Source organism: Silurus aristotelis (genome assembly GCF_946808225.1).
Source record: "Silurus aristotelis genome assembly, chromosome: 23".
NCBI lineage: Eukaryota > Metazoa > Chordata > Actinopteri > Siluriformes > Siluridae > Silurus > Silurus aristotelis.
The window spans coordinates 13,436,097-13,460,237 of NC_139596.1; the positions used below are offsets into that span (position 1 = coordinate 13,436,097).

General features: G+C 39.1%; 1 protein-coding gene across 5 annotated transcripts in view; it reads left to right on the forward strand.

The window, feature by feature from the left end:
- Positions 1–24,141, forward strand: part of mctp1a (multiple C2 domains, transmembrane 1a) — a 151,574-nt gene that overhangs the window by 83,252 nt on the left and 44,181 nt on the right. For all 5 annotated transcript variants that reach the window (XM_083527616.1, XM_083527617.1, XM_083527618.1 and 2 more), the window contains 9 exons: positions 2,760–2,924; positions 4,036–4,166; positions 6,309–6,495; positions 13,064–13,157; positions 16,352–16,454; positions 17,214–17,316; positions 17,745–17,846; positions 18,221–18,295; positions 20,544–20,663. In XM_083527616.1, coding sequence (XP_083383742.1) covers positions 2,760–2,924; positions 4,036–4,166; positions 6,309–6,495; positions 13,064–13,157; positions 16,352–16,454; positions 17,214–17,316; positions 17,745–17,846; positions 18,221–18,295; positions 20,544–20,663 — 1,080 coding nt within the window. The remainder of the gene's footprint in view (positions 1–2,759; positions 2,925–4,035; positions 4,167–6,308; positions 6,496–13,063; positions 13,158–16,351; positions 16,455–17,213; positions 17,317–17,744; positions 17,847–18,220; positions 18,296–20,543; positions 20,664–24,141) is intronic.

A 24,141-nucleotide genomic window follows, 5' to 3' on the forward strand; every position in this document is an offset into this window, starting at 1 on the left:
CAGTTACAGCATATAACAATCAACAGCTAGGACAGGTAGCAAATAGACCAATAGAAAGCACAATTAACAGTAAACTAGACAATACCAAAAATAATACACATAGCACAATAGACACACAAATATTAAATATAAGAAATATTGCATGTTAGTTTACAGGTACAAAAGGCTTATTACATGATAAAATGTTCACATTGTTTGGAATGTAAAAGGACTATCTGTGATAAATATGTGATGAGAGTGAATAAATAGCACATGATTAGTCTGTTTATTGCACAAGAGAATACTAAAAAAAAAAAGGGTGCAGTTCAGCCGTCATATTCAGGACAGGCCAGTGGGATTTCTGTATTTGTCAGAGTGAATTGAGTAGCCTAATGGCATGGGAGAACCATGTGGTCTGATCCAACAGACGAGCTCCTGTAGCTCAAACTGCTGAAAAAGTTAATGGTGTTAATGCTCGATGGGTCAAAACTGTTTTGGCAGCAAAAGGGTGACTAACACAATATTAGGCAGACGGTCATAATGTTATGTCTGATCGGTGGCCATAAGTCAGTCCTGTATAGTTCCAGCTTTATAGAGATCAGTAGTTTATAAAATTCAAATTAATTTAAATTAAAGAGATATAAGTGATTCAATCCACTGCTCAGTTATTTGCTATTCTTATAATGACATTTGGAAAAGGAAAGCTCCTTCTTTATTCTCATACAGATATCACACATTTTCAATAAAACTCCAGAGTTTATGAATTTAGCATTTTCTCCACCAGAAAAGATGCTGTAAATGTGACACATCATAATCTCCAATATATTTTGCCTCACACAACACCTTACACCAGATGTTCTCTGAAACTAAATGTTTACTACACTTATAAACTATGAAATCACTTACAACAGTAGTATTTGTATTGACCGACAGCATGAGCCTGGTGATTACAATGCATTTTATCCCTTCACAAAGTTTTCCCATCTTTATAAAGATTGAATTTTTTACTCTTACCAGAGTGCATGGAGTTACTGTGATTACTACTGTGGCAGGCTGAAATATTGAGCTGTTATTTTAGTAGATTTTCAGTCTTTTTGCTTCAGGGCCTCAAAGAAATATTTGAACAGTCTGTAATAAGTGAAATATTACAATTATTTTTAGGTTGTGAATTTAGGATGTGATTACACGTTACACACTATGTTTCAGCGAGGAAAGCAAAGCTAAATCTTTTTTTTTTTTTAGCTATTTACTACAGTAGCATGCAGATCTGAGCTGCTTCTTGTTTTTTATTCATTTACACATTTATGCTATATTGTGTGTTTTCATTTCTTTCCATCTTCTATGGCTTTACGTTACGTCTTATGAGCTGACGGTCCGTCACAGATGTGTTGTAAATGGACAGGCATGCGCTTTTCTGGGGCTCGTCTCAGTGTAACTGCATGTATCTGTGGTAAAAAATTGTGGTACAAATCAATGTCTTGTTTGTTGAAAAGAAAATGTGTCTCTCTGTATATGTTTAGTATCCTGACATTGAAATGTACCTTTGGACGTTAATGTGTATTTTAATTTGGTCAGCTGTGTGCAAGCTATTTAATTCCCTGTTAAAGTTTAACCCGAATTTTGGCACGGAATTACAAAAAGTTTGTCTTCACCATATGAGAAAGGACACCCCGCTGAAAGCCGTCTTTGAAGCTCCAAACTGGGCCACGTTGGGTGGGTCTCGGGAATGCTGGAACATTGCTAGTACTAACTACATTCAGACCTCTCCCTTCACTCCTGGGTGCCTGTATCTATTTATACACCCCATCTCTCTTTCATAAAGTGCAAGCACTGTAAACGTTGCACTCAGCAAATGCAAACCAAGCAAGATATGTAATTATGATGCAGCTTCTGAAATTAAGGTTTTCACTCCAACCTTAATATCGACGCGTACGAACGTGCAGGCTGTGAGATTCTCTAAAGTAACACTAATGCTAGCACAGCCAGCTCATCTGATTGTAATTTACATTCAGTGTTTTACATTTAAACTGTTTTGCTGGCTTATTTTTTTTGCTTGCTTGCTTATGAGTGTCTGCCTCACTTTGAATGACAATGATTTCAGCACAAATACTTGTAATTGCAACCTTCAGCTGTTTTTTTTTTTTTTACGTGCAATTAGTATAGCAGAATATCCTATGCTGCATTCTGAAGTTTGCAATTGGCTTTTGGATGCTCTCTTGGCTTTCTGGCTACTGGAGTGAAACTAATAGTGATTGGGACTTTACAATGGCTCTGCAAGAGTCAGCATGTTAAACGCTAATATCTGGAGAGAAAGGCATTAGCTGCTTGCTCCCAATATCTATGCAGTGTTTTTTTTTCCCCCATTGAATTGTTTGTACAGTTTAATGAAATGCACTTCAAACAAATGCTATGCTAATGAGGCTTCCAAATTAGGTACAGAAACTGAGACATAGTTGTTGGCTATATTTGTGTGTGATTAATACTGGTTAATTTTATACTTTCCTGGTAAAGCATTCAGAAATACAGCTCAGTTCGGACACACACTGCCTGTCTTTTCTGTATTACTTTGGACAGAAAAGCATGATGTCTTCAATAGTAATGGTTAGTTGTAAAAGTTAGTTGCCTTACACACATGCCTGTGCTTATGTGAGTTTTTTTGCAGCCCCTCCATTTGTTGTAGTCAATAAAAGCATGGGTTCATGTTCCTGGCTATGTGCATGTCGGATTTGAAAAAGTAATCATATATCTGTGTGTATGTGTGTGTGTTTTTGAATTGGCAGTACCAGAGTCTAAGGTTATCAGATGTCCACAGGAAAGCCCAGCTGTGGAGAGGAATTGTCAGCATTAGTTTAATCGAGGGTCGTAACCTCCAGCCAATGGACACTAACGGCTTGAGTGACCCGTATGTCAAATTCAGAATGGGACACCAGAAGTACAAAAGCAAGGTATTATTGACCTGATATATATTTTCACTGAAATATATACACTTTATATATCTAAAGTTTTTTTTTTTCCCTTTTCAATTTTATGAGCCTTTCTGTAATTTCTCTGTGGATTAAGAATGTACTTTTTGGATGAATGAATGCCATGATTAACTGTCTACCCCATGTTGTGATATATACTGTATATATACTGTATATGTACAGTGTATATATACACAAGGACATCTCTATGAAGATATGGTTAACATGGGTTCAGAGTCGAAGATCTTGAGTAGCCTTCTATAGAGCTCTGACTCAACCCTAATAAACACTTTTGGGATGATTTGGAACATTGACTGCAGCCCAGGGCTCCTCGTTTACTCAGTACCTGACTTTACTAATGCTCTTGTGGCTGAATGATCACAAATCTCCTCAAACAGACTCAAAAATCTAGTGGAACATTAGAACAAGAGTGGGGGTTATCAAAACAGCATATGTCGAATGGGCTTTTTAAAATTGCGCAGGTAAATTTTAAGCTCAGGTGTCCACAAAATTTTGTCCATATCGTAAATATGTCTCACATTTGATACCATCAATCACAATGTCTGATATTAACTTTGAGGCAAATACAGAGTAGCTAAGACTAGAGTAAGAACCATGTAAAATTCTTAATAAGGATTGAGAATTTAGATTAATTACTGAATATGTCCTTGTTCAAACAGATTTAAGATTTGATTAATAGGCCTTTGATATTACACTTACTATGTGTATTATAACTGAAATGTAATGTAATGTAATAAAACAAATCCAAGTGTGAAACATTTCTAACTGGCAGTGTAGATTTTAAATTAGATTACTTATTCTTAATAAATATATTTATGGAAGGAATAACAATATAACAAGCTCTAGACTGTAAGGACTTAAAAACAATGTTAACAGTGTTTTAGCTACACTTGCACTTGGTTAAGTTGAATTAATTGTTTACAATTAAAATGAGATTAATTATAAAGCCGCTCAGTCTGTTTCATATAATAAGGGCATAATTACTATTTTACGTTGCTGTTGTGTGAGTTCATGTAGACCGTTTTCCTTATTATGTTCACCTCACACACAATCTCCCATGTGCTTTCTATAGATAATACACAAATCGTTGAACCCTCAGTGGAGAGAACAGTTTGATTTTCATTTGTACGATGAAGGAGGTGGCGTTATAGATGTCACTGTGTGGGACAGAGACGCCGGCAAGAGAGATGACTTTATGGGCAGGTGGGTTATGTGTTTGTCTGATATACAATTGGCACATTATTATTTACCCAATAGCATATACAGGTTGTATTCATACAATTCAAATTGTATTCATCTAAAGACTATGCTGTACATAAACACCAAGTACTGCAGTCACTTTCATATCAGAAACTAGTGAAATCACATTGGGACTATTAAAACACAAGCAGATGGTGCGTTCTTTTTTCTCTTTGTTTAATTAGCATTTAAACAGTTTTATTTAGTCCTGTACTTTCTATCCAGATTTGACTGAAATTATTTTTTTCGCATTCATGATTGATTAGCCGAAGGTTATGGTTATCACGAAATATTAAAAGTTTTCTGGTGTCCACACTCTTTATGGCTACTTAAAAACAAAGCCCTAAATTGTGTATAGTCATGCCAAAATGTGATGCTTTAGAGATTTTACTGGTCTGACTCCAGAGAAAGCATCAAAATTTATAGATTTTATAGGCGCATCCATTGGGAGACGCATTTTCTTGCCGATAAAACTGTCAGAGCAGCTGTAAAATGTGCTCCGGGGAAGATGGGGGTTGGGGAGGGATTAGTAAGTGTACGATACCTACCGACATTTCTGGAAACAATAAAATACAGAATTATGAATGCTATTTTCATTAACCGTGTACAAGGAGTTCCTTTTAATTACAGACTGATACAGATTGATTGTGCATGGAATGCTAAGAGATAATTCAATAAGCTGTAAAACGATTGATTGTAGTGATTGATTGTAATTTTGACGCTTTTAAGACTGTTTAAAGACACAATAATACGATTCTACACCTACCGTGCTTCTAACCCTGACGATCTAGCAATAAGTGTGAGAGACATGAGAGCTAATGGCTAAGGGAAGTGGGGAATGAGGGAGCAGAATTTACTGTGGAGCTTGTCTTTTCTCTACTTTTTCTCTTGTGCACATTTCCATTCACAGACATGACGTGTCTAAATGGGTTCGCTTGTCACTCTTGTAATTGGCTGTTCCCTCCTTCCTTAAATACTCATCTTCTCCGGTCCTCTCGCTGGACTGTCTGGTCTGTTACTAATGTTCACATTAGGTTCTCACAGAGCTAGATGCAGCTTTCCATTACACACACTACAGACACGGTGGCCTGCCAGGTCAGGTGCTTATGCAGGACTATAAGCTTGGCACTTCACTGCAGGAAATGGAGAGCGAAAGTGTAATGTGGTTTTCTCTTTCTTTTTCATCAGCGTTTCCTGGAGTTCTGGATTTGACTGAGATTACATTTATCTCTGAGTTGTCTACAAATTGGATTTAATTCTCGAATACATTCCTTAGTCCAAACATGTGCCGCGGAGTGTCCGACGTTCTCCTGGTTCCCTAAATTCAAACTTTTGATTCACCCGTGTTTAAATGAACAAAACTGTAACCAGTAGGATTTGAAACCTACTGTTCTGTAACACATTGTCTAGAGTGCGCCTTTTACATTGTTTTTAATATAGAGGTAGTTCCACAGTTACGATGTTTTGACTTACAGTTTTTCGATTTTACTATGACGATTGTGATACGGAATTGTATTATTTTTTTATTAGAAATTGTATTAACATTTTTTGCTCGCCATTTTTATTTCGGTACGATGATTGGGATGCTGTCAGAATGTACGCATCTCCCGCCCTGTGATTACTCTCACCAGCGGTCAACCGAGCTCAGTTGTCTCGGTGTTAAAGCATATAATTTTTCTGTATTTTTCGGTGTTTCAAAGCCCAATTTTCTCTTTTATCGGCGCTGCCAGACACTCACGAACTGGCGCGCTCTGCACACTCACTGCCACATACATAAATACTGTAAAGTTTATACATTACGGTAGTTTAAATAGCTCTGTTAAATTATTACCAATTAATGTATACTACCCCATACTGATCACTATTATTTAAGACTCCTGTGTAGGCTAGGCCATGTCTCGACTTTAGTTATGATGGGGTCATCTGAACACATCTCCATTGTAAGTCAGGGACTACCTGCACTTGGTTGCAACTAGTGCAGCTTTTCATGTTACCACTCATAATGTTGTGTTAGTGTAATGTGACACAGGCCGTCTCTAAGTATAATTGATGCTGAAGATAATAATGACATTAATACCTGTGTGTGTATTTGTGTGTGCATACCAGGTGTCAAGTGGACCTCTCTCTCCTATCTAAGGAGTGCACACACAAGCTGGACCTGCAATTGGAGGAGGGCGAGGGCATGCTGGTGCTACTGGTCACCCTCACCGCTTCAGCCGCCGTCTCCATCTCAGACCTTTCTGTCAACATGCTCGACGACCCGCATGAGAGGAGAGATATTCTGCACAGATATGTAAGTGTGAACAAGCTCGACTAAGAATGCAGATCAGTGTATTGGTAAATAATTGCACAGAAGTGTGGGATTTGGGCCTAAAGCAGGTTAGTATTATTTAAATCACAGGGGCATGAAGATGCAACTGTAGGAAATACCTTTTATAATCATTTGTAATGTTTGTAGAGTTTGGATCAAGCGAAGTTTCATTGCTAGGAGATACAGGAGGTGTGTCTGTGTCAGTCTGGATTGGACTGTATTGTGTATGGATGGTGCGAGTGCTTATTTGTTTCTTTAATAAGATGCAAGTGTGATAAATGGAATAAATATAGACACGAGGAATAAAATGTATGTGCTGTTATGGAAAAATTACATCAGGTGGTTCTATGTGGCCCAACATGAACCAGATGTACTGCTAACACTCTGTAGTGGTGTGTGTTTTCCTTTAACAGCAAAGTGTTATATTCTACTTAGACTACCATCTATTTATAGTTTCCAATGAATAATGTACTTTTTATCTATTTATTGTTAATATGGAATATCTGCATAACCAACCTTGTTTCCTCACCAGACACAGATTTAACACTTTAAAGAGTATTTGTTGCAATACATTGACATTGGGGACTCCTTCCAGTAATGTTCAAATCTAGCAAAATAAATTCTACTTATTAGTAAAAAACACTTGAATACGTGTGTTCAGCCTCGCAACTAGTCTTGCATTTTCTTTCAGATGCGGTAATAGAAAATGAACCAACCCAATTGGGAATTCAAGAAATATACAAAATGTAAATGTAAATGAACACCATAAAGCCACAATGAATGCACCGACTCATCCTCTCTGTTTAGATATATTGTTCTACATATTCTGCTTGCGGGTTGAACTGTGTCCCTGTTGGCGCCGAGTTCTCAGACCTGGCAGCACCTCAATGATGTGACCTCTTTTTCAAAGGCGCTCAACCTCTGGGGGCCGCAGATTGGTTCAGGCCTGGAGAGCCTTGGGCCTCTTTGCTCTCTGAAGAGAGGGATGAGGAGAGGAGAGTAGAGGAGTGCGAGAGAGGGAGAAGGAGAGGAGCTGATTGGGGTAGAGAGTGCTGGAGGAGAGGGGGAGAAACAGTGCTGTGACAGGCTCTTTTGAGGCTGGGCTTGCTGTTGAAAGGCCTAGACTGAAAGGGCCTACTGTCCTGTGTGAGGGCCTTTGGCCCTCTGTGGCCCCAGGGCCCTGCAGCCCTCCAGCCTGTACAATAGTCTCAGCCTGTTGCTTTGTCTTTGGCCTGTTAACCCTTCGCTCGCTGCCATTTGCGGCTCTCTGCCACCTCTTTACATGCCAAAAGCAGGGGACAGGGTTTATATAAAAAGGGGCACATCACGCTGCTAACCGCCTCTGATGCATCTGCTCTTGGGTATAATGGCACACATGAAGCTCTTGAATTTTTTTTTTTTTTTTTTTTTTTTAGCTTAAAGGCTCTGTCTCACAGTCGCTTTCAAAAGGCCAACATAATCCTCTAGCTAGGTGTCCTAGCTACCGTCAGATGGAGAGCATGGGAAGGGTTTTCTACTCGTAATTCTACTTTAACTCTGAGTTGTTTTATATGTCGTGTTTGATCGTCTGTAGAAATAGAAATGTTTTACAGGCCAAACGGCAGGTGGTTTGACCCACATTACTTTCTAAGAATAAAAGGCTAGCAGTTGTGCGCTAAACACCACCGCAGTGTCCTTGCGTGCCCACAGGGGGAGCTCTAAGACCGATAATGGCAGAATAATCCTGATCTTTTCAAGAATAAGAGGCAGGCCATGGGTGAGGAGTCGGGGAGGGGTAGGTGTGCAAAATGAAAAGAAAAGCTATTTCACCTTTTCGTTACCCCCACCCACTCCCACCCCGGTAAAGGATAGACGTTTTTACTCCCTCATTCCCATTTTTGCGCTCAGTTTTCTCCCCCTTTCTTGTCCTCCCACCCTCTCTCTCTCTGCATCTACGCATTCATTAGCACCCTAGCCTGCAGTCTGATGGGGAGATATGCCGGTCTAGTGATGGGAGGGAGGACAGTGGATTTAAAATAGGGACTTTAATTTGTCCCCACTATTACCATATTCCCTTTTTTCTGCTTGTCACTCTTTCCGAGTAAGGAATTTAATAAAGATGTACCTTATCTAGTTGGGCAGATAACACGAAGTGCTGGTGTTCAAGCAGCACAATGCTGCTTAAAGAGATCTCTGTGGTTGCAGAGAGAAAAAAAAACGAAGGTACGGGAAAAGGTAGGCGTCAAACGTTTTCCACCTTTCTATCACCATAAAATCAGATGGCCACATGAATTAAAGTGCCTTAATGTAGTTGAGCATGGACCCATTGCTGATGTCTCCCATGCAAAGAAAGCAGTTACAGTTGAGGGACAGAGGGGGGTTTGATGGAGAGGCTGACGTAGATGGGGATGCTTTGAAGCCACAGATGCTCTCCGTAGAAACTGTAGCCATCTACAAATGTGAAGGGGGGGTTGGGGTTCGGCCGTAGCTAGCAAGAAACACAATTAAATCTCTTAATGCAGCTACGCCGTGGCTTCACGTACATCATTAAAGTGGCAAAGGCATATCAGATGACTTTCAGCTGTTTGCATATGGGATGAGTGGGGCTGGGCGGCTGAGTGCCTCATCACCGCGTATTAATGGCCTAGAAGCAGGATAAAGATGTCTCCTGCTAAAAGGCTTTCCACCTGTCATCCTGCAGTCACGTCACACCTCAGACGCTTTTATTTAGGGTTCAGTGTGGAAAAAACACAGCACACCTGAGGATTCGCCCAGAGTTTGGAGCCTCTTTATTGTTGGATTTGTTTTTATTTTTTTTTTATTTTTTTTTTTGTTTAGATCTTTTGGGGAATTTTAAGGCCAACACATATGGAAAAATCATATAAAGGCCTGCAATTATGATTTCCATAATAATGAATACACTTAAAAAAACTCAAAAAAATATTTTTTTTTCAGCTTTAAAAGCATTAATTAAATAAGCGCAGTATATATATATATATATATATATATATATATATATATATATATATATATATATATATATATATATATATATATTTTTTTTTTTTTTTTAAAACATTTAAGACTGATTTTCAATAATAATGTTGACAAGATGAAAATCTAGCCCTTATATATTCCAAATATATGACGAATATATATTTCATTTAGATGTCTAATTCTTTAGGGTGAAAATTGTTTGTGTCTGAAATTCAGATATATTTTCAATATAATAATATAATATTTTTAATTATACAGAGTCATAGTGTCCATAATTACCTTTATATACAAAGACAATGGTTGCCTTTGGTGTTGTTTGAATGTACTGCAAACATTAACCTTATTATATGTTCCGTGTATCGTGTTGTACGGTGTATCGTACGTATCGTACTATTTTTGCTGTATTCCTCATCCCTCCACTGATAAAAAACAGTCTTCTTTAAGAACAAGCCCTGAAAAAAAATGCTCAATATAGAGCGCAGTCAGCAAGTTGATCCCATAAGAAGATCCCGTATTGAAAATACGGCGTATTTCCTGATATGTGTTTCCGCTGATAAGAAAAGGTGCTGCTTTGCTTCATGGCTGTTGTTGTAAGCAGACAGGAATTATGCATTTTAATAAGGGAAGGCGAAAGGGGGGGGGATTGGGGGGACTCGCGTTTAATGGACGTTAATGGGCGTCAGGGCCAGGGTGACCTCTGCTCAAGTGGTGGCACCCAATTCCACACTCATCCTGTCTCTCGCTTTAAAATCAGAGAGCGGACAAATGCACTGGAGTGTGGGTGTGTATTTGTGTGTAGGCAAGAGATAGTGAGAGAGAGAGTGAGAGAGGAAGTAGAAGGAAAGAGCAAAGAAGGGAAAGTAGGAGTGAGGTAAAGGAGGGGTGGAGGGGGGAAGCTGTTAGCATTCCATTTTTATTATGACATTTCACAGTCATCCGATTTAATGTCCCCTGACCGGATTGTCCGGCAGGAGACGGTGGGCTTGAAATGTTATTTAGAGCATTGATAAAAGGTGAGCGGCTGCGAGATGACAGCAAGTCATAAGGCTCGGCACGGTGACATTCATTTTCTCCACAACAGAGATGGAATAAGACGTCACAGTGACAAGCTGTCAGTCAAGCCACAGCCCCGCCGCTTTCCCCTCCCCCCAGCTTTTGGTCCACACATCCCAAAACAGTTCTCGGTGTGTAAATGTGTGTGTGTGTTTGAGTATGTCCCACTTCCTGCCATGTCCACATACCGACCCCCTCAGTAATCGGACCGATCCTGTGTCCTCCTATAAGAGTTTCTCGTCTCCTCAATGGTCTATAGATTGATAATAAATTCCTCTGGTGTGCAAATGCACCTGCCTATCTAATGTTTTTTTTTTTCTTTCACCATGATAATCGTAAATAACATGCAATCTGAAAGGCAATTGTGCGCTTAAGTTATGTGGAGAGCGAATTTCCCTTTACCGCACCCTCTTCCTCATTTTCTCATCCTCTATCAGAGAGGTTTTGGACAATAATATTGAGTCAAAGCAGCTGGAGTTTATAATGAATTAAATCTGTACTCTGGCCCCGACTTGAAAAAGTCAAATTATTATTACTCCTCTGCATGTGTGTGTATGCATTATAGAGTGTGTGTGTGTGGAGGAGGAGGTTAATGCCAGACAGAAAAATAAATTGAAGTGAAGTACGTTTGGCCTGATTTAAAAGCCAACCCGGATGATATGACCTTTTTTTTCTGCACACATGAACAGTCTGTGCATGAAAGGCATAAGATTGTCCCTAAGTCTTTTAAATCATGAAGTTGATGTGGTGGCCATGTACAGTTTTCATGTACAGTATATCTGTAGATGGAGGGAGGAGTTTTCTTTTTTCAAGTTGATATAGACTTTTTATCTCACTGCTTCAAACACACACACATATTAGCGAGCAGAGACGAGTGTTCTGTCTCGATCAAACATGCAGCTTGTGCACGATTCAGCACTTGTTTCATCACTACATGTCAGCCCTCTTAATGTTCCAATGGACACACAAAGGAGCAGTTAAGAAGCATTATGCTGTCTGAATGAATGGCTTTTATCTGGACCAGTGCTATTAGCCCTCTCATAAATCATAAGTCTTAAAGACGCTCTCCTTTGAACAGTTTAACCCTTTCAATGTCTGTCATTTGCGGTGGTTTCTAATGGACTAGGAGGAACAGGATGGGGTCATGATTGATAGATGGAAGGCCGTTATAGATGGAAGGCAGTTATGTAGGTGGCTTCAGTAGGCTCCCTCTGTTAGAAAACAGTCGATATTCGAGCGTGCATAGATACATATATGTGCGTTCAGAGTTATAGGTCTGGCATAAGAGGGCTAGAATTGTTGGTACCTTTTGTTAGATGTGTACAAAAAAAATTTAGTGGTTGAAAATTGGACATAAATTAATTCAAAGATAATGGCAAAAAGAAAATCTTGAAAAAATTGCTAAAATTATTGGTGCTCCAGCTTTGTTTTTTTGTACTTCGCTCAATATTTTTTTGCTACCACATTCATTCCTGTAATGCTTTGTGGTACACATAAGTAGAGGTTGACAGATTAATTGGCAAAAATCCATAATGATAGTTTTTCCGGGCTTCCGTTCCGCTGTCATCACAAGAGTGGCCTTTAGAGGAGTATCCCAGATGCCACGTGATGTTTATTTTTTTATTTACATACGAGATATTAGGTTTAGGATTAGGTTCTTTTCAGTTTTACCATAGATTGCTTCACACCAAACCCACTCTGCGTGCTTGTTTCCAAAGCGCTCTGTTTTTTTTAAAGCCTCATTTAAACGCAGAACCCAGTCCCACACAAGGTTCCAGAAGTATCCGGGCCTGTTTGTTGGCATGGATGTTGTATCTAATTGTGGATCCTGATTTGGTGACCCATAGAATGCTACCATTTTCTGCGAGTCTCCAACTGTGATCCTCGGAAGTATTTTTTTCTTAACCATCCTCCTCATGTGTGTGGGAACAAAATATACTTGCTTCTTCTCCCAGGCAGAAACACTGCAGTTTTTATAAACTTTGGAATCGTTGCTTTACCATTAAATATGGGCATTTACAGGCCTGGAACTTTACGTGGAAAATATGGTTTGTTATTTTCAACACACAAGTTATGCATTCTCTAATCTTCACAGTGTTTATGAATAGTCTCTGTGCCACCTTATATTAAACCCATTTATACCTAATTGGTACTGAAAGTGATAGTTAATAGTTAAAACATTTAAAGTAAAATACGCAGTACGGCAACAAGCATCAGTTTGTGTACAATAATTTCTAGTGGTGGCCGTTATATTTTTGCATTTTCTCAAAGTCAATTTACTCCCCCCTTTAAAAGTATAGATAAAATACTATAATTTTAATACTTTGTACAAAGGTTGGTGTTTACTTGAAAATCGAGGATGTCCTGAATTTTATTGTATTTTTTTGTAATTGCATTTGAGGAACGTACTGTAATTATTTTAATGTGTTCGCTGTGCGCGGAAGATGGTATGTGTGACTGACGTTTCAGAAGGAGTTCAGGCTGTCATGATTAACCAGCTGATGCATTTGACCCCCTCCAGAGTCTGCTGAGATCCTTTAACAACATTAAAGACGTCGGTTTAGTGCAGGTGAAAGTCATCCGGGCAGAGGGACTGATGGCAGCTGATGTTACAGGTGAGAAGAGTGAACACACACACACACACACACACACACACACACACACACACACACACACACAGGCAGGCACAAGAATCTCAAATTTCAAGCATTAGTTCCACTTTTCTCTGGTGAGTGATATAAACATTATTAGCAATTTCAGTAGCAAGAATTGAATCTTTCCTGCTCTCTACTCATACACAGAACGCTCCGATCTGTCTGTCTGACACACATTTTCCCACGCTTCTGTTCCTCTTCCATTAATTCTTCCTTTTAATTAAGTCTACCATGGACAGGCCTAGTTTCTGGCAGTATGTATTAACGAGCTAAAAAGAGATGGCAGCCGACGCAGAGCACCGTTTTTTATTTGGAGTACAAGAGACAAGGCCATTAACAAAAACACTTACCGGCAAGCATCTTTTTCCCCCCTTCGTGCTAATACACCACGAGCACAAACCAAACGTACAGATGCGCTTTTTTTATTTTTTGGAAAAAATGAAGAAGGAAAAGAACATTACCAAGTCCCTTAGAAACTACATGACCTCCTTGCTCGAATAATTTTTCAGTCCGAGTAGGTTATATTTAAATGAAGCTATTTTTGCAAGACTTTTTGTGCCCTGTGTCCTGGAGGTTTTTTTTTATTGTAGTTTTTGGAATTTGACTTTTTATTAGCTTCAAAATCTTCATCAAAGGTTCTGTAATTTTTTTTATTTCGTCATTTCTTCTTTCGTTTTTTTTTTTTACATCATTTGCATCTAACTGAGAAGATTATAAAGTTTATATTTCAGCTTTTCACCATAATAGTGCTTAAATTTTGTCCAGAATTTTTCTTGTGTCGTCTATCTAGATATCATCTTCTGTTTTCGTTACAATTCCAAGTGCTATTGAAAAGGTACACAATTAGACGTGCGTATTTAGGTAATAAAAGAAAGGAAGAAAGAGATTTGAGCAGTAGTATCCTGAATGCAGCACACTCTTTACCTATTCAGCATGGTCTGTCTGTTCTGCTTCTCTAACCATCTTTAATTAAGACATGCTGGATTGTAGAAATCCCTTCCAGCACACACACACACACACACACACACACACACACACACACACACACACACTGCTCTCTGTAACAGTTCAGCGATCTGGAGGTCCGGCTGTTACGTAGACTTCACAGCCCGGTCCGGTCTTCCCAGGAGAACCAAGACAGCCTCAGGAGCTCTGATTTCACACTGCTTTCCTGCCATAAAGCCGCCGCACACAAGCTCCACGAAGAGGCACGGCCCTCTCGGGGCCCCGCTGTCTCAATCGGCCATGGCACAGGGTTACGGGACATGGAACAGTGCCTCTTCTAATAGAGAGCAAAGAGAGAGGAAAAAAGAGAGGATTTGAGGGAGATCTTAACCTATTCTCATGCTCTGTTTTTACCTCACTTGCACTCCAATGTATAACAGGCCGGTCTGCTCCCCTCACTCGGTCTGTTCTTTGGCGTAATTAATTGAGGCATTTATCTGGAGTACCTCCACTCCAAAGCAGCAGGATAAATGGGCAGAGTGTGTAAAACCAACAGTGTTTAAGGGAGAAGGAGCTTCATTCAGTGATGCTTCCACTGGATGGATCTTGTAAGTGTCTCTCATAAATTCGGCTTTGCAAGCACATACACAAATTCATCCTGGTGCAGTACATGCACCAGGATGAATTTGTCTATTTGCTTCATAACATAACTGCTCTACAAATTTATTTTTATGAAGTTCTTCTAGATTTAATGATAAGCAACAACTGTTTAGAGACCCTATATGCAATATGGCGGTTATAAGGACTTCCGTCTACGTCTGGATTTCATTTAAGCTATAAAATGTAATTACTGCGCATCCATTTGGAGCCAGAATGAGGTTGAACTCATCTCAGGAGCCGAGCCAAAATTAGCCCACACGCGGTGTCTTGCCGGCCACACCTGGAGAGTCAAAGTTTCGTCCGAGGCAAAGCGTGAAATGCGCTCAGACAGCCACCTCACAAATAAGGCCAAAGTTCATCGCCTGGGACAACCACACGTTACAGGGAGGACCATGCAGGATGTGGAGTTTGTCTCTACATCTTTCTGCCTATCAAGTGGCATTAATTTCAGCATCCATGCTGTTCTGCATGGCTAAAGGTGCCGAAATCACTGCTGTGATTATGAAGGGAGAATCAGTGTGCGTGTAAAAATAATTTGAAACATCTACAATAGCTTTATTCACCTATTATACATTGTTATTTGCAGAGTATCTGGGATACGTATATATATATATATATATATATATATATATATATATATATATATATATATATATATATATATATATATATATATATATATATATATAATTTTGAAAGCACAACTGTGTGTAATGTGTATTAATCATTTTGATAAAACGGCAATATATAAGCAAACAAATATATTATTATACTAATTATGCAATTATGGTTCTAATTTGATCTGAAGCACAGCATAAAAGACATTGCATTGGTTTCATACACTGCATTTATTACAAATATGAACTTATCCAGCAGTAGCCGATCAATGAGTTCCTGAAACTGATAGGGTTTGTGACAGCCAGGACTTTCCATTGATCACAGTGACATTTATTCTGCACGTCAACGTAAATGTCCCGCTTTTGTAGCACCGTTTTTATCAGCCTATGAAGATCAATGGCAATCTGAAAATTAATGCATAACCCATTCTTTTATTTTGTATTTATAGAACTTGTGATATTAGGAGCCAGGAAATATTGTTTGGGGAAATATGTCAGGTTTTTTTGGCTCACCTTGTAAAAAAATATTTTTATGATATTCAATCATTATAAAGTGCTGCCTGCTATATTTATTTTCATCAACCCACTGTGTATGGCCAACTGCATCTGTTATAGTGTATATGTAATTGTTTGTTTAGTTTTAATGCCATGGGCAGCACTGTAATCAAGGCTCTTATCTACCTATGTATAAATCAACATATCAGTGGGACACAAGACCCTGATACTACAGACAAGCAAAACAGAATACATCAAATCAGAACATTGGTGACATGTGTTTTAAAGGCGGTGGGCACAATGTAGCCCTTCGGCTCAGCCTGCCTGTTTTTTATCAGGAAGTGGGAGTCACTGCCATTTTGCAACGCGTTAGCCAGTGGATTACGCCAGTCTGTAGTTGATAAAGTTAATGTGTTTGTGTGTCCCTGTCCCTTACAGGCAAGAGTGACCCTTTCTGTGTTGTGGAGCTCAGCAATGATCGTTTACAGACACACACTGTGTACAAGAACCTCAACCCAGAATGGAATAAAGTCTTCACATTGTAAGTTTAGATATATAAAAAAATACTAAAAGTTTTTTCAATCACTGATTAATAAATACACTGTAGGCAAAAGTTATTATTCAACTACTGCATCTTCCATAATATTACAGCTACATAATAAAATATTTGTTCTCTATTAAAAATATAATTGTTGTATTGAAATTTGGAGAAAGAAGACAATTAAGAGCTGAAGTAGATTTAAGTCTCATATTAATTTAGTTTCATGCCCGTAGCTCTACATGGAGTTGTGAGATATAAGTAACAATTTTTTCCTTAAGGACTGAGATTAACCTAAGGATGAAATTACACTCCCTTTGCAAGTCCAATTATTGTACAATACAGTAATGTGCCATACATAATTTCTCATATTAGTTTAAAATTTAGAGGTTGTTCCATCAATGTTTTTTCATAATCTTTCAATCTGCCCGGCTGGAAATTCATTTGTGAATTCCCACAGAAAGCTGGGTAATCTAGCCTCTCCTTGGAGTGCCCCGTCTCTTTAAGAATAACCTCATTTTCCTCCACTCTTTAGCCTACTTTTTGAAGATAGCATTTCACAGGGAGAATCGCTGCATCTTTTTTTAACCCTCGCACAATGGAGCCTGTCGCCATGGCTTTAAATAAACGTATTATTTATTTCTTTTTTAAACAATGATTTCAAAGATATTCTTGAATCTTTAATATTAGTCAGTGACTTCGTTTCCATTCCCATTGTGGCTCGACGTTCTCTCTTTTCAATCACTTTTCTCTTTCAATCAGCAATGTGAAAGACATCCACTCCGTGCTGGAGGTTACAGTGTATGACGAAGATCGAGACCGAAGCGCCGACTTCCTGGGCAAAGTTGCAATTCCACTGTTAAGTGTGAGTCCTGAGACTTATTACTGAACATACATTACTGAATAAATAAAGAAAAGTGTATTACCTAAAATGCAATTGCTAAATATATGAACATTTAGTAAATAAGTAGCAGAATCTTCAAAGACTCTCTGCTTACTCTGAAGAGTATGATAAAACTAACCCCTCCCAAAAAAAAAAAAAAAAATTACAAAAAAAAGAATGAAAGGGAAAAAAAAAACTAGAGAGGGTAATGTGTGCTCCCAGGCTGATCCCCCAGGATAGTTAATTTGTGGCTGACAGTGGTCGGGGCGTAATGAACAGGTACTTGTCAGAGCCGCCACAGTTGTTTTGGGCTCTCTGTCAGATGCAGCAGCTGGGGGTCAAAGGTCGCGCGGCGAGTGTATTCAGCTGGGTATTGCCAGACAGACGGCTGTCATGTCCCTCTCCCACAGATCCAAAATGGTGAACGGAAAGCTTACGCCTTGAAAAGCAAGGAGCTGACAGGGCCAACAAAAGGGGTCATCTTTCTCGAAATAGACGTGATTTATAATGCTGTAAGTCCCTCTCTCTTTTTCTTATTTGTCCCCCTCCTGCTATCTCTCGCGTTTTCTGTTCGCTCACTTCAACACGGCCATTCCTGTTGTTTGAACACTCCCTGTCCCCTTCATCCTCATTTTCTCTTTAATTACCCAAGGCTTCTCTCTTCTCAGGCTTTTGTTTGTGTGACTATGTGTGTGTGCGTGTGTGTGTGCGTTGTCGTGGCCGCCATTTTAGGTGGCAGGCGCGAGAGCAGCACATAACTGTGTGGCATTGAGCGTGTGAAATGGAGGAAGAGTGGCCGATCGGCATTAATGTACTGATCTACGAGACGCTATTTGAATGTGATTGCGGAAATGGGTTCTGTTCATAACGTGATGTTTGTGTGTAGGTTAAAGCAGGACTAAGGACACTGATACCCATCGAGCAGAAATATATCGAAGAAGAATCTCGAGTTTCCAAACAGGTATCGAAATCCTTGTCATTAACACAGTGATAATCAAAAAAATGGTGTGTGGTTGGCAACATACCCAGCAGTGTCACTCTCTCTCTCTCTCTCTCTCTCTCTCTCTCTCTCTCTCTCTCTCTCTCTCTCTCTCTCTCTCTCTCTCTCTCTCTCTCTCTCTTTCTCTCCCTCTTACCCTCTCTCTCCCTCTCTCTCTCTCTCTCCTCTGGAGTTGGTGAATAGAAATGTCATGCTGTCAGTTGTTGGAGTGCATAAGTAGATTGGCCATCCTTTAGTTTGGCCCTTGGTGGCACTGCAGCAATGCACCTCATTGTCGGCCTGCTCAATGTGTCCCCCTCGGACAAAGAGCTGAATCGGAGGGGCTGTCCCAAATCAGACCTGTCACTGACACACACACACACACACACACACACACACACACACACACACACACACACACACACACACACACACACACACACACACACAGTTTGCAGCACAGTCAAAGGATTCCGAGCAGCCCCCAAAAAACTGCAGACTCTGCACTTTGACATTCTTTAAAATGCGAATACATACATGTGCATACAGATTCATAACAAATGTTTCCCGCACTAGTAAGAAAGCCCATATAAAGCCTAAAGTCTAAGTTGACATCTCAATTCTTATGCTGTTCTTTTATATTTCCCATAATATCCTATAACAATATTCTTTATATATGCACTTTTCAGCACTTTCGTGACTCTCATTTGCACGCACACGGTCGCCGTAATAGCATGCAAAATAGCCGAGTTAAAAGGTAGAGAGTCTCAGTCTGAGAGTGTGACAAAGTAAATGCAGATATTTTCACTGATCAAAGTGTTGTAGCCATTACGCGACCACACACGTTTCATCTCGCCAGCGACACCAGACAACAACAGTTATTTGGAGTTCAGACTAATTCCAAATTATGAATAATGCTATATTGGTAAAAAAGAACAAGGCAGCGTATTTCTCTTTTATGTTTCTAAATTATGATATAATATAATGTATAAAATGATATAAGCTGCCCACTACTTCCCTCTTGGCTGGATTCTCGGCGTGATTGAAAAGCCATTTCGACTTGGTGCAGTTTTCTGGTATTTTTCCTAGCTGACAATATCAAGGGACAATAGTGCTTTTCCAGTCTCTGAAAATTTGCCAAAACTCGAACTGGGACTTCAAAGTGTGGCTCGATTGTTTCTGTTCATTTACCTCGTTTTGCATGCCAGACGCCCTGATGCAAATGGCAACGTAACAATTGCCAAAATAAACTTATCCACTTCTTTGTAATTTGTTTTGCATGCCACAATAAGTTTATTAATTTGTTTAATTTAAAGCTTTACTGTTTCATTCCTCCTTACAAATAATATTAGAAAACTGGATGATATATATATATATATATATATATATATATATATATATATATATATATATATATATATATATATATATATATATATATATATATATATTTTTTTATTCTTTCACAATATTGTAAGCATGCCAAAAATAATTAATGCAGATTATGACTTATTAGGTAAGTCTTGACTGTTGATGTGTTTTGAAGCAGTCCTTCACAGAAATACTTTTGTCATGATTTGAATCTCAGGTCTTCTAAACAGATGAGATGCCTGTTCTAAATTTTATGCAAGGACTACGAATTATCTGTCCAGTTGCCTTTAAACTAAAAAGACTTTTCAATTAAAAATTCTTATCATTGCATGAAACAGACCTGAGAGATAAATAAAATAAATCTGGGAGAGCTCTTCCTTCTCTGGTTAATGTCTCTTCCTCTGTATAAAAGTCTTTGGTCTGATCCCTTCATTGTAATCATTGACATAATGGTTTATGAATGGAAAACATGTAACTGAGTTTTTGCTACTAAACTGGTGGTTGTGTTTCCAAAAATCTAGTGTACCTGCTAGTTTTTCCCCATTTTAATTGTTAAAGTGCTAAAAAAGAGACTGGAAATATCTCTACATGAAATATTGATGAATTTAGTTATAAGTAACTTATAGATAGTAGTATTTAGGATGAGTAAAAATAAAACCACTAGTATTTTCATGATATTTAAAATTAAAGCTGCATCCACTTTGATGCTCTTCACCTCCATCTCAACTATTATTTTCTTAAATATGAACCAGCCCTAGATTGAAAATGGATGTTTTTTAGCTTGTATATTGGGCTTCCTTTGTCTGTCAAATAGGTATGGATGTAACACATGACTGACATGTGTCTTCTCTTTTTCCAGTTGCTACTTCAGAATTTTAACCGAATGCGGCGCTGCATCATGTTCCTCATTAACACAGGCTGCTACATCAACAGCTGCTTCGAGTGGGAGTCTCCTCAGAGAAGCATCTGTGCCTTTTTTGTAAGGAGCCTTACACACACACACACACACACACACACACACACACACACACACACACACACACACACACACACACACACACAAACAAACACACATTTAAAGGCCTTGAGGTATTGGCATGGCATTTAGATTGAAGTATAGTGTGTCAGGTATGAGAGCAGTGATCCAGCATTTTCTGTCCCTATTTCTCTCACATAGATATTTTTCATTTCACAACAATTTCCAGATTTTTGCTAATTCACCTTTGGAATTGTGTATCAATTTGTGCACACTCAGAGTGCAGGTTGTCCATCTCTCTGAAACTTTTTCCTGCACAGTGAGCAGGAAGTATAATTGGACAGCTGAGCTGTCGTTTAAAGGACACCTTCCCTTAAGCGTGCTGTGTGACTGAATGCTAACAGGACGGTCGTGCTAATCCCACTCTGTGGCACCGCATAACACGCGTCAGGATCTGTCCATCGAAACGTTAGCACATCTTTAATGGCCGAATTGTCAACCGTTAACATTTGCTGCTTGACACATTTTAATTTTGCTACAGTTTAGAAGGGGCTGTCTGCATCGATCTGTTAACATTTAAGTTCAACATTTTTTGACGACGCTCTCTTGGCTGTCGAAGGGGAGGAAAAAAATACATGAATGAAAATGCCAAAGAGAGAAATGTCAAGAGAGTGTGCTAAAAACATGAGGTCACACCTGCTTCTTTGCTGATGTTTAGTTGATATTTAACAAAAATGTTTGCATGGTGATTCGACCATTTTATCTTCAAGACTGGTCTGTTTTTGATGAAATGTAAGTACAAAACTAGGAAGCGGGGGAAGGTGGGGGCAGGGAGGGGTAGGGCTGCGATATGGCAAAAGGTTTTTTTTTTTAGATAATTTTCAGACATTTTCACAATGCACAATGCAGCACAAATGTTCAGCAACCCAGGATTAAATTCCTGGCTTATATTTTTCCAACTAAACCATAAAACTAAATCAAACTTGATCAACATATCAGTATAAAAAAATTATGTTCGCTGGCCTTAACACAAACTAGTTTGAATAGTTTTAAAAATGGTAAAAGTTTGCACTGAATTTTAAAGCTGTGCCAGATTTTGACTTCAGCTTGATACATAGCTTATAATATTCCTGTTTATTATTAAATCTTTCGCTTCTCCTATACAAAAAAAGTTAGCCACAGCAAAAGAAACACTTGCACTGCACACATGAAGGTGAGGTGAACTGAGCTCTCCGGTTTGCTATTCTGGTATTTTTAGGCCTTTGCCATGACTTTATATATTTTTGTTGTTGTTATTTTTTTAAGGATGCTGCATGGCTGTTGTGTTTGTTGTTTTGCTGTTGTTGTTTTGTTTCTGGGAACACTTGTAAACCCGAGAACTTTTACTGCACATTCACTGTTGTATGTCAGAAACCCTTGTGCCTCTTGTCTGAGTTGGAGTACCCTCATGTGTGGATGTATACACACACACACACACACACACACACACACACACACACACACACACACACACACACACACACACACACACACACACATGGTGATAAAGTGCCAGCCATTCATGACCACACAACCTCCAACAATGACAAAGCCTGAGTTTGTGTGTATGTGTATCCGAAAGGGGACACACTCTTCCTCCCTCTCTGAACACCTGTAAGCCGAGCGTACTGACACCCATCCGTGGCGTGTGAAAGTGGCCCGCTGTGGGCTGAGGCAGTGTCGGGTTCAGAGCGTCCGCTTCATGCCAGCTCTCCCCACCCTGAACCCCGGTGCTCCCTGGAGTAGGCAAGCCTCACCAACTCTTCCTCCAAACAAATTTGCTGTAACTTTAGCTGCAATTTGGCCATGAATTGGGAGCAAATAGAGCAGGTATTGTGCATGGGGAATAGGAGCGCTGCACGGATGTGTGTGTGTGTGTGTGTGTGTGTGTGTGTGTGTGTGTTCTGGCTGTGGGGGGCTTTATTGGAAGGAGGAGGTAAGAAAATGATACCCGGTGCTTTCATGTGGGGTAAAGTAGGGCTCTTATCAGTGGGAGAGCTAGGACAAGAGAGCTGCTGCTACAGGAAACTGGAGCAGCCCTCACCTGCTTTGCATTTAGATAAAATAAACCCATCCAAGAAAAAAAATAAAGAGAGAGAGAGAGAAAGAGAGGAACAAATGTGTCATGGTGTGTGTGTGCATGTGTCTGTGTGTTTGTTAGTCTTCACACTGTTTTCTTTAATGCGGCACTTTTAGGTAAGTTTATCACTAAACATTATTATTAACAAAGGCAAGCACGAGTGAGAGTAAGCTTTCTCCAGAAATGAAATAAATAAATTTGAAAAAGTAGTATTCAAGCATAATAAATGATTATCCTTTTATCTAATTATCCATTAAGAATGAAGTATCTGATACCGCGGCCTAACTACATGATTTAACACCCGCAAATGAACTGAAGTGAGCCGTTTTTGAGCCGCTTCGTTTTTCATAAATCCCCACAAAGGTTGAGTGGATATTGACAAATCTTCACTTTTGATCAATGCCAGGAGGTGGCAGTGCAGCATCACTCAACTGGAGTGTGTGTGTGTGTGTGTGTGTGTGTGTGTGTGTGTGTGTGTGTGTGTGTGTGTGTGTGTGTGTGTGTGTGTGTGTGTCTCAGTGTGTGTGTGTGTGTGTGTGTGTGTGTGGTCCCCTCCCAAAAAAAAAAAAAAAAAGCTTAGCCAAAAAAGCTCTGCATGAGTTATTGACGTCCATAATCAGCCTCTCATTTGGCATATTTCTCTCCACTGTTGGCACCATTTAAAATAATCAACACCACTATGATGACTCAATTTCTGAATTCCAAGTAGAAGAGCTGTTGCGGGGTGTGTTGGTAACACACTTTTAATGTGCTAATTCTCAAATGCATTCTCCAAAGTGGTCATACCCCACTCCATAACTGCAAGTGCCAAAACGATATTAAAATCGGCTGCCAGAACTGTCCAGTCCACTCTCTTTTTCCCCAAAAAAAAAATCCCCCCAAATAAATAAATAAAGAAAGAAAAATGGAGGACAATTTGAAACACTTGGCTGTTTTATATGTTTCTCTCTAAAACCGAAAGATTTTTAATTGATCTTTTTTCTTTTCTTTTTTTTTATGACTGATGTTTAAAATCAAATTAATATTTAAATTACTCCAGCAGCTCTTCATATCGGAGATGAGCGTAATGACTGCAGCTTACTTATATGTGCTAAAATGAACAAGTAGTGCTACAGTGATTAAACAGAAAACCGTGTTAATGGAAAACAAGGACTGTTAAAAAACTAATAATGACGCATTACTGTGAAGATGAATATGTAGCTTTTATCTTTTAACTAGATGACTATATCTTGGGAATTTAAAGCAAAGCAATTAGAAAATGAAGCTTGTTGAAAGGTTCTGCTTTATTGCTGTCTCGTCTTTTTTTTTTTTTTTTATAAGGATGTTTACTTTTGTATTTTATTAGTGCTCGGTAGTAAAGTC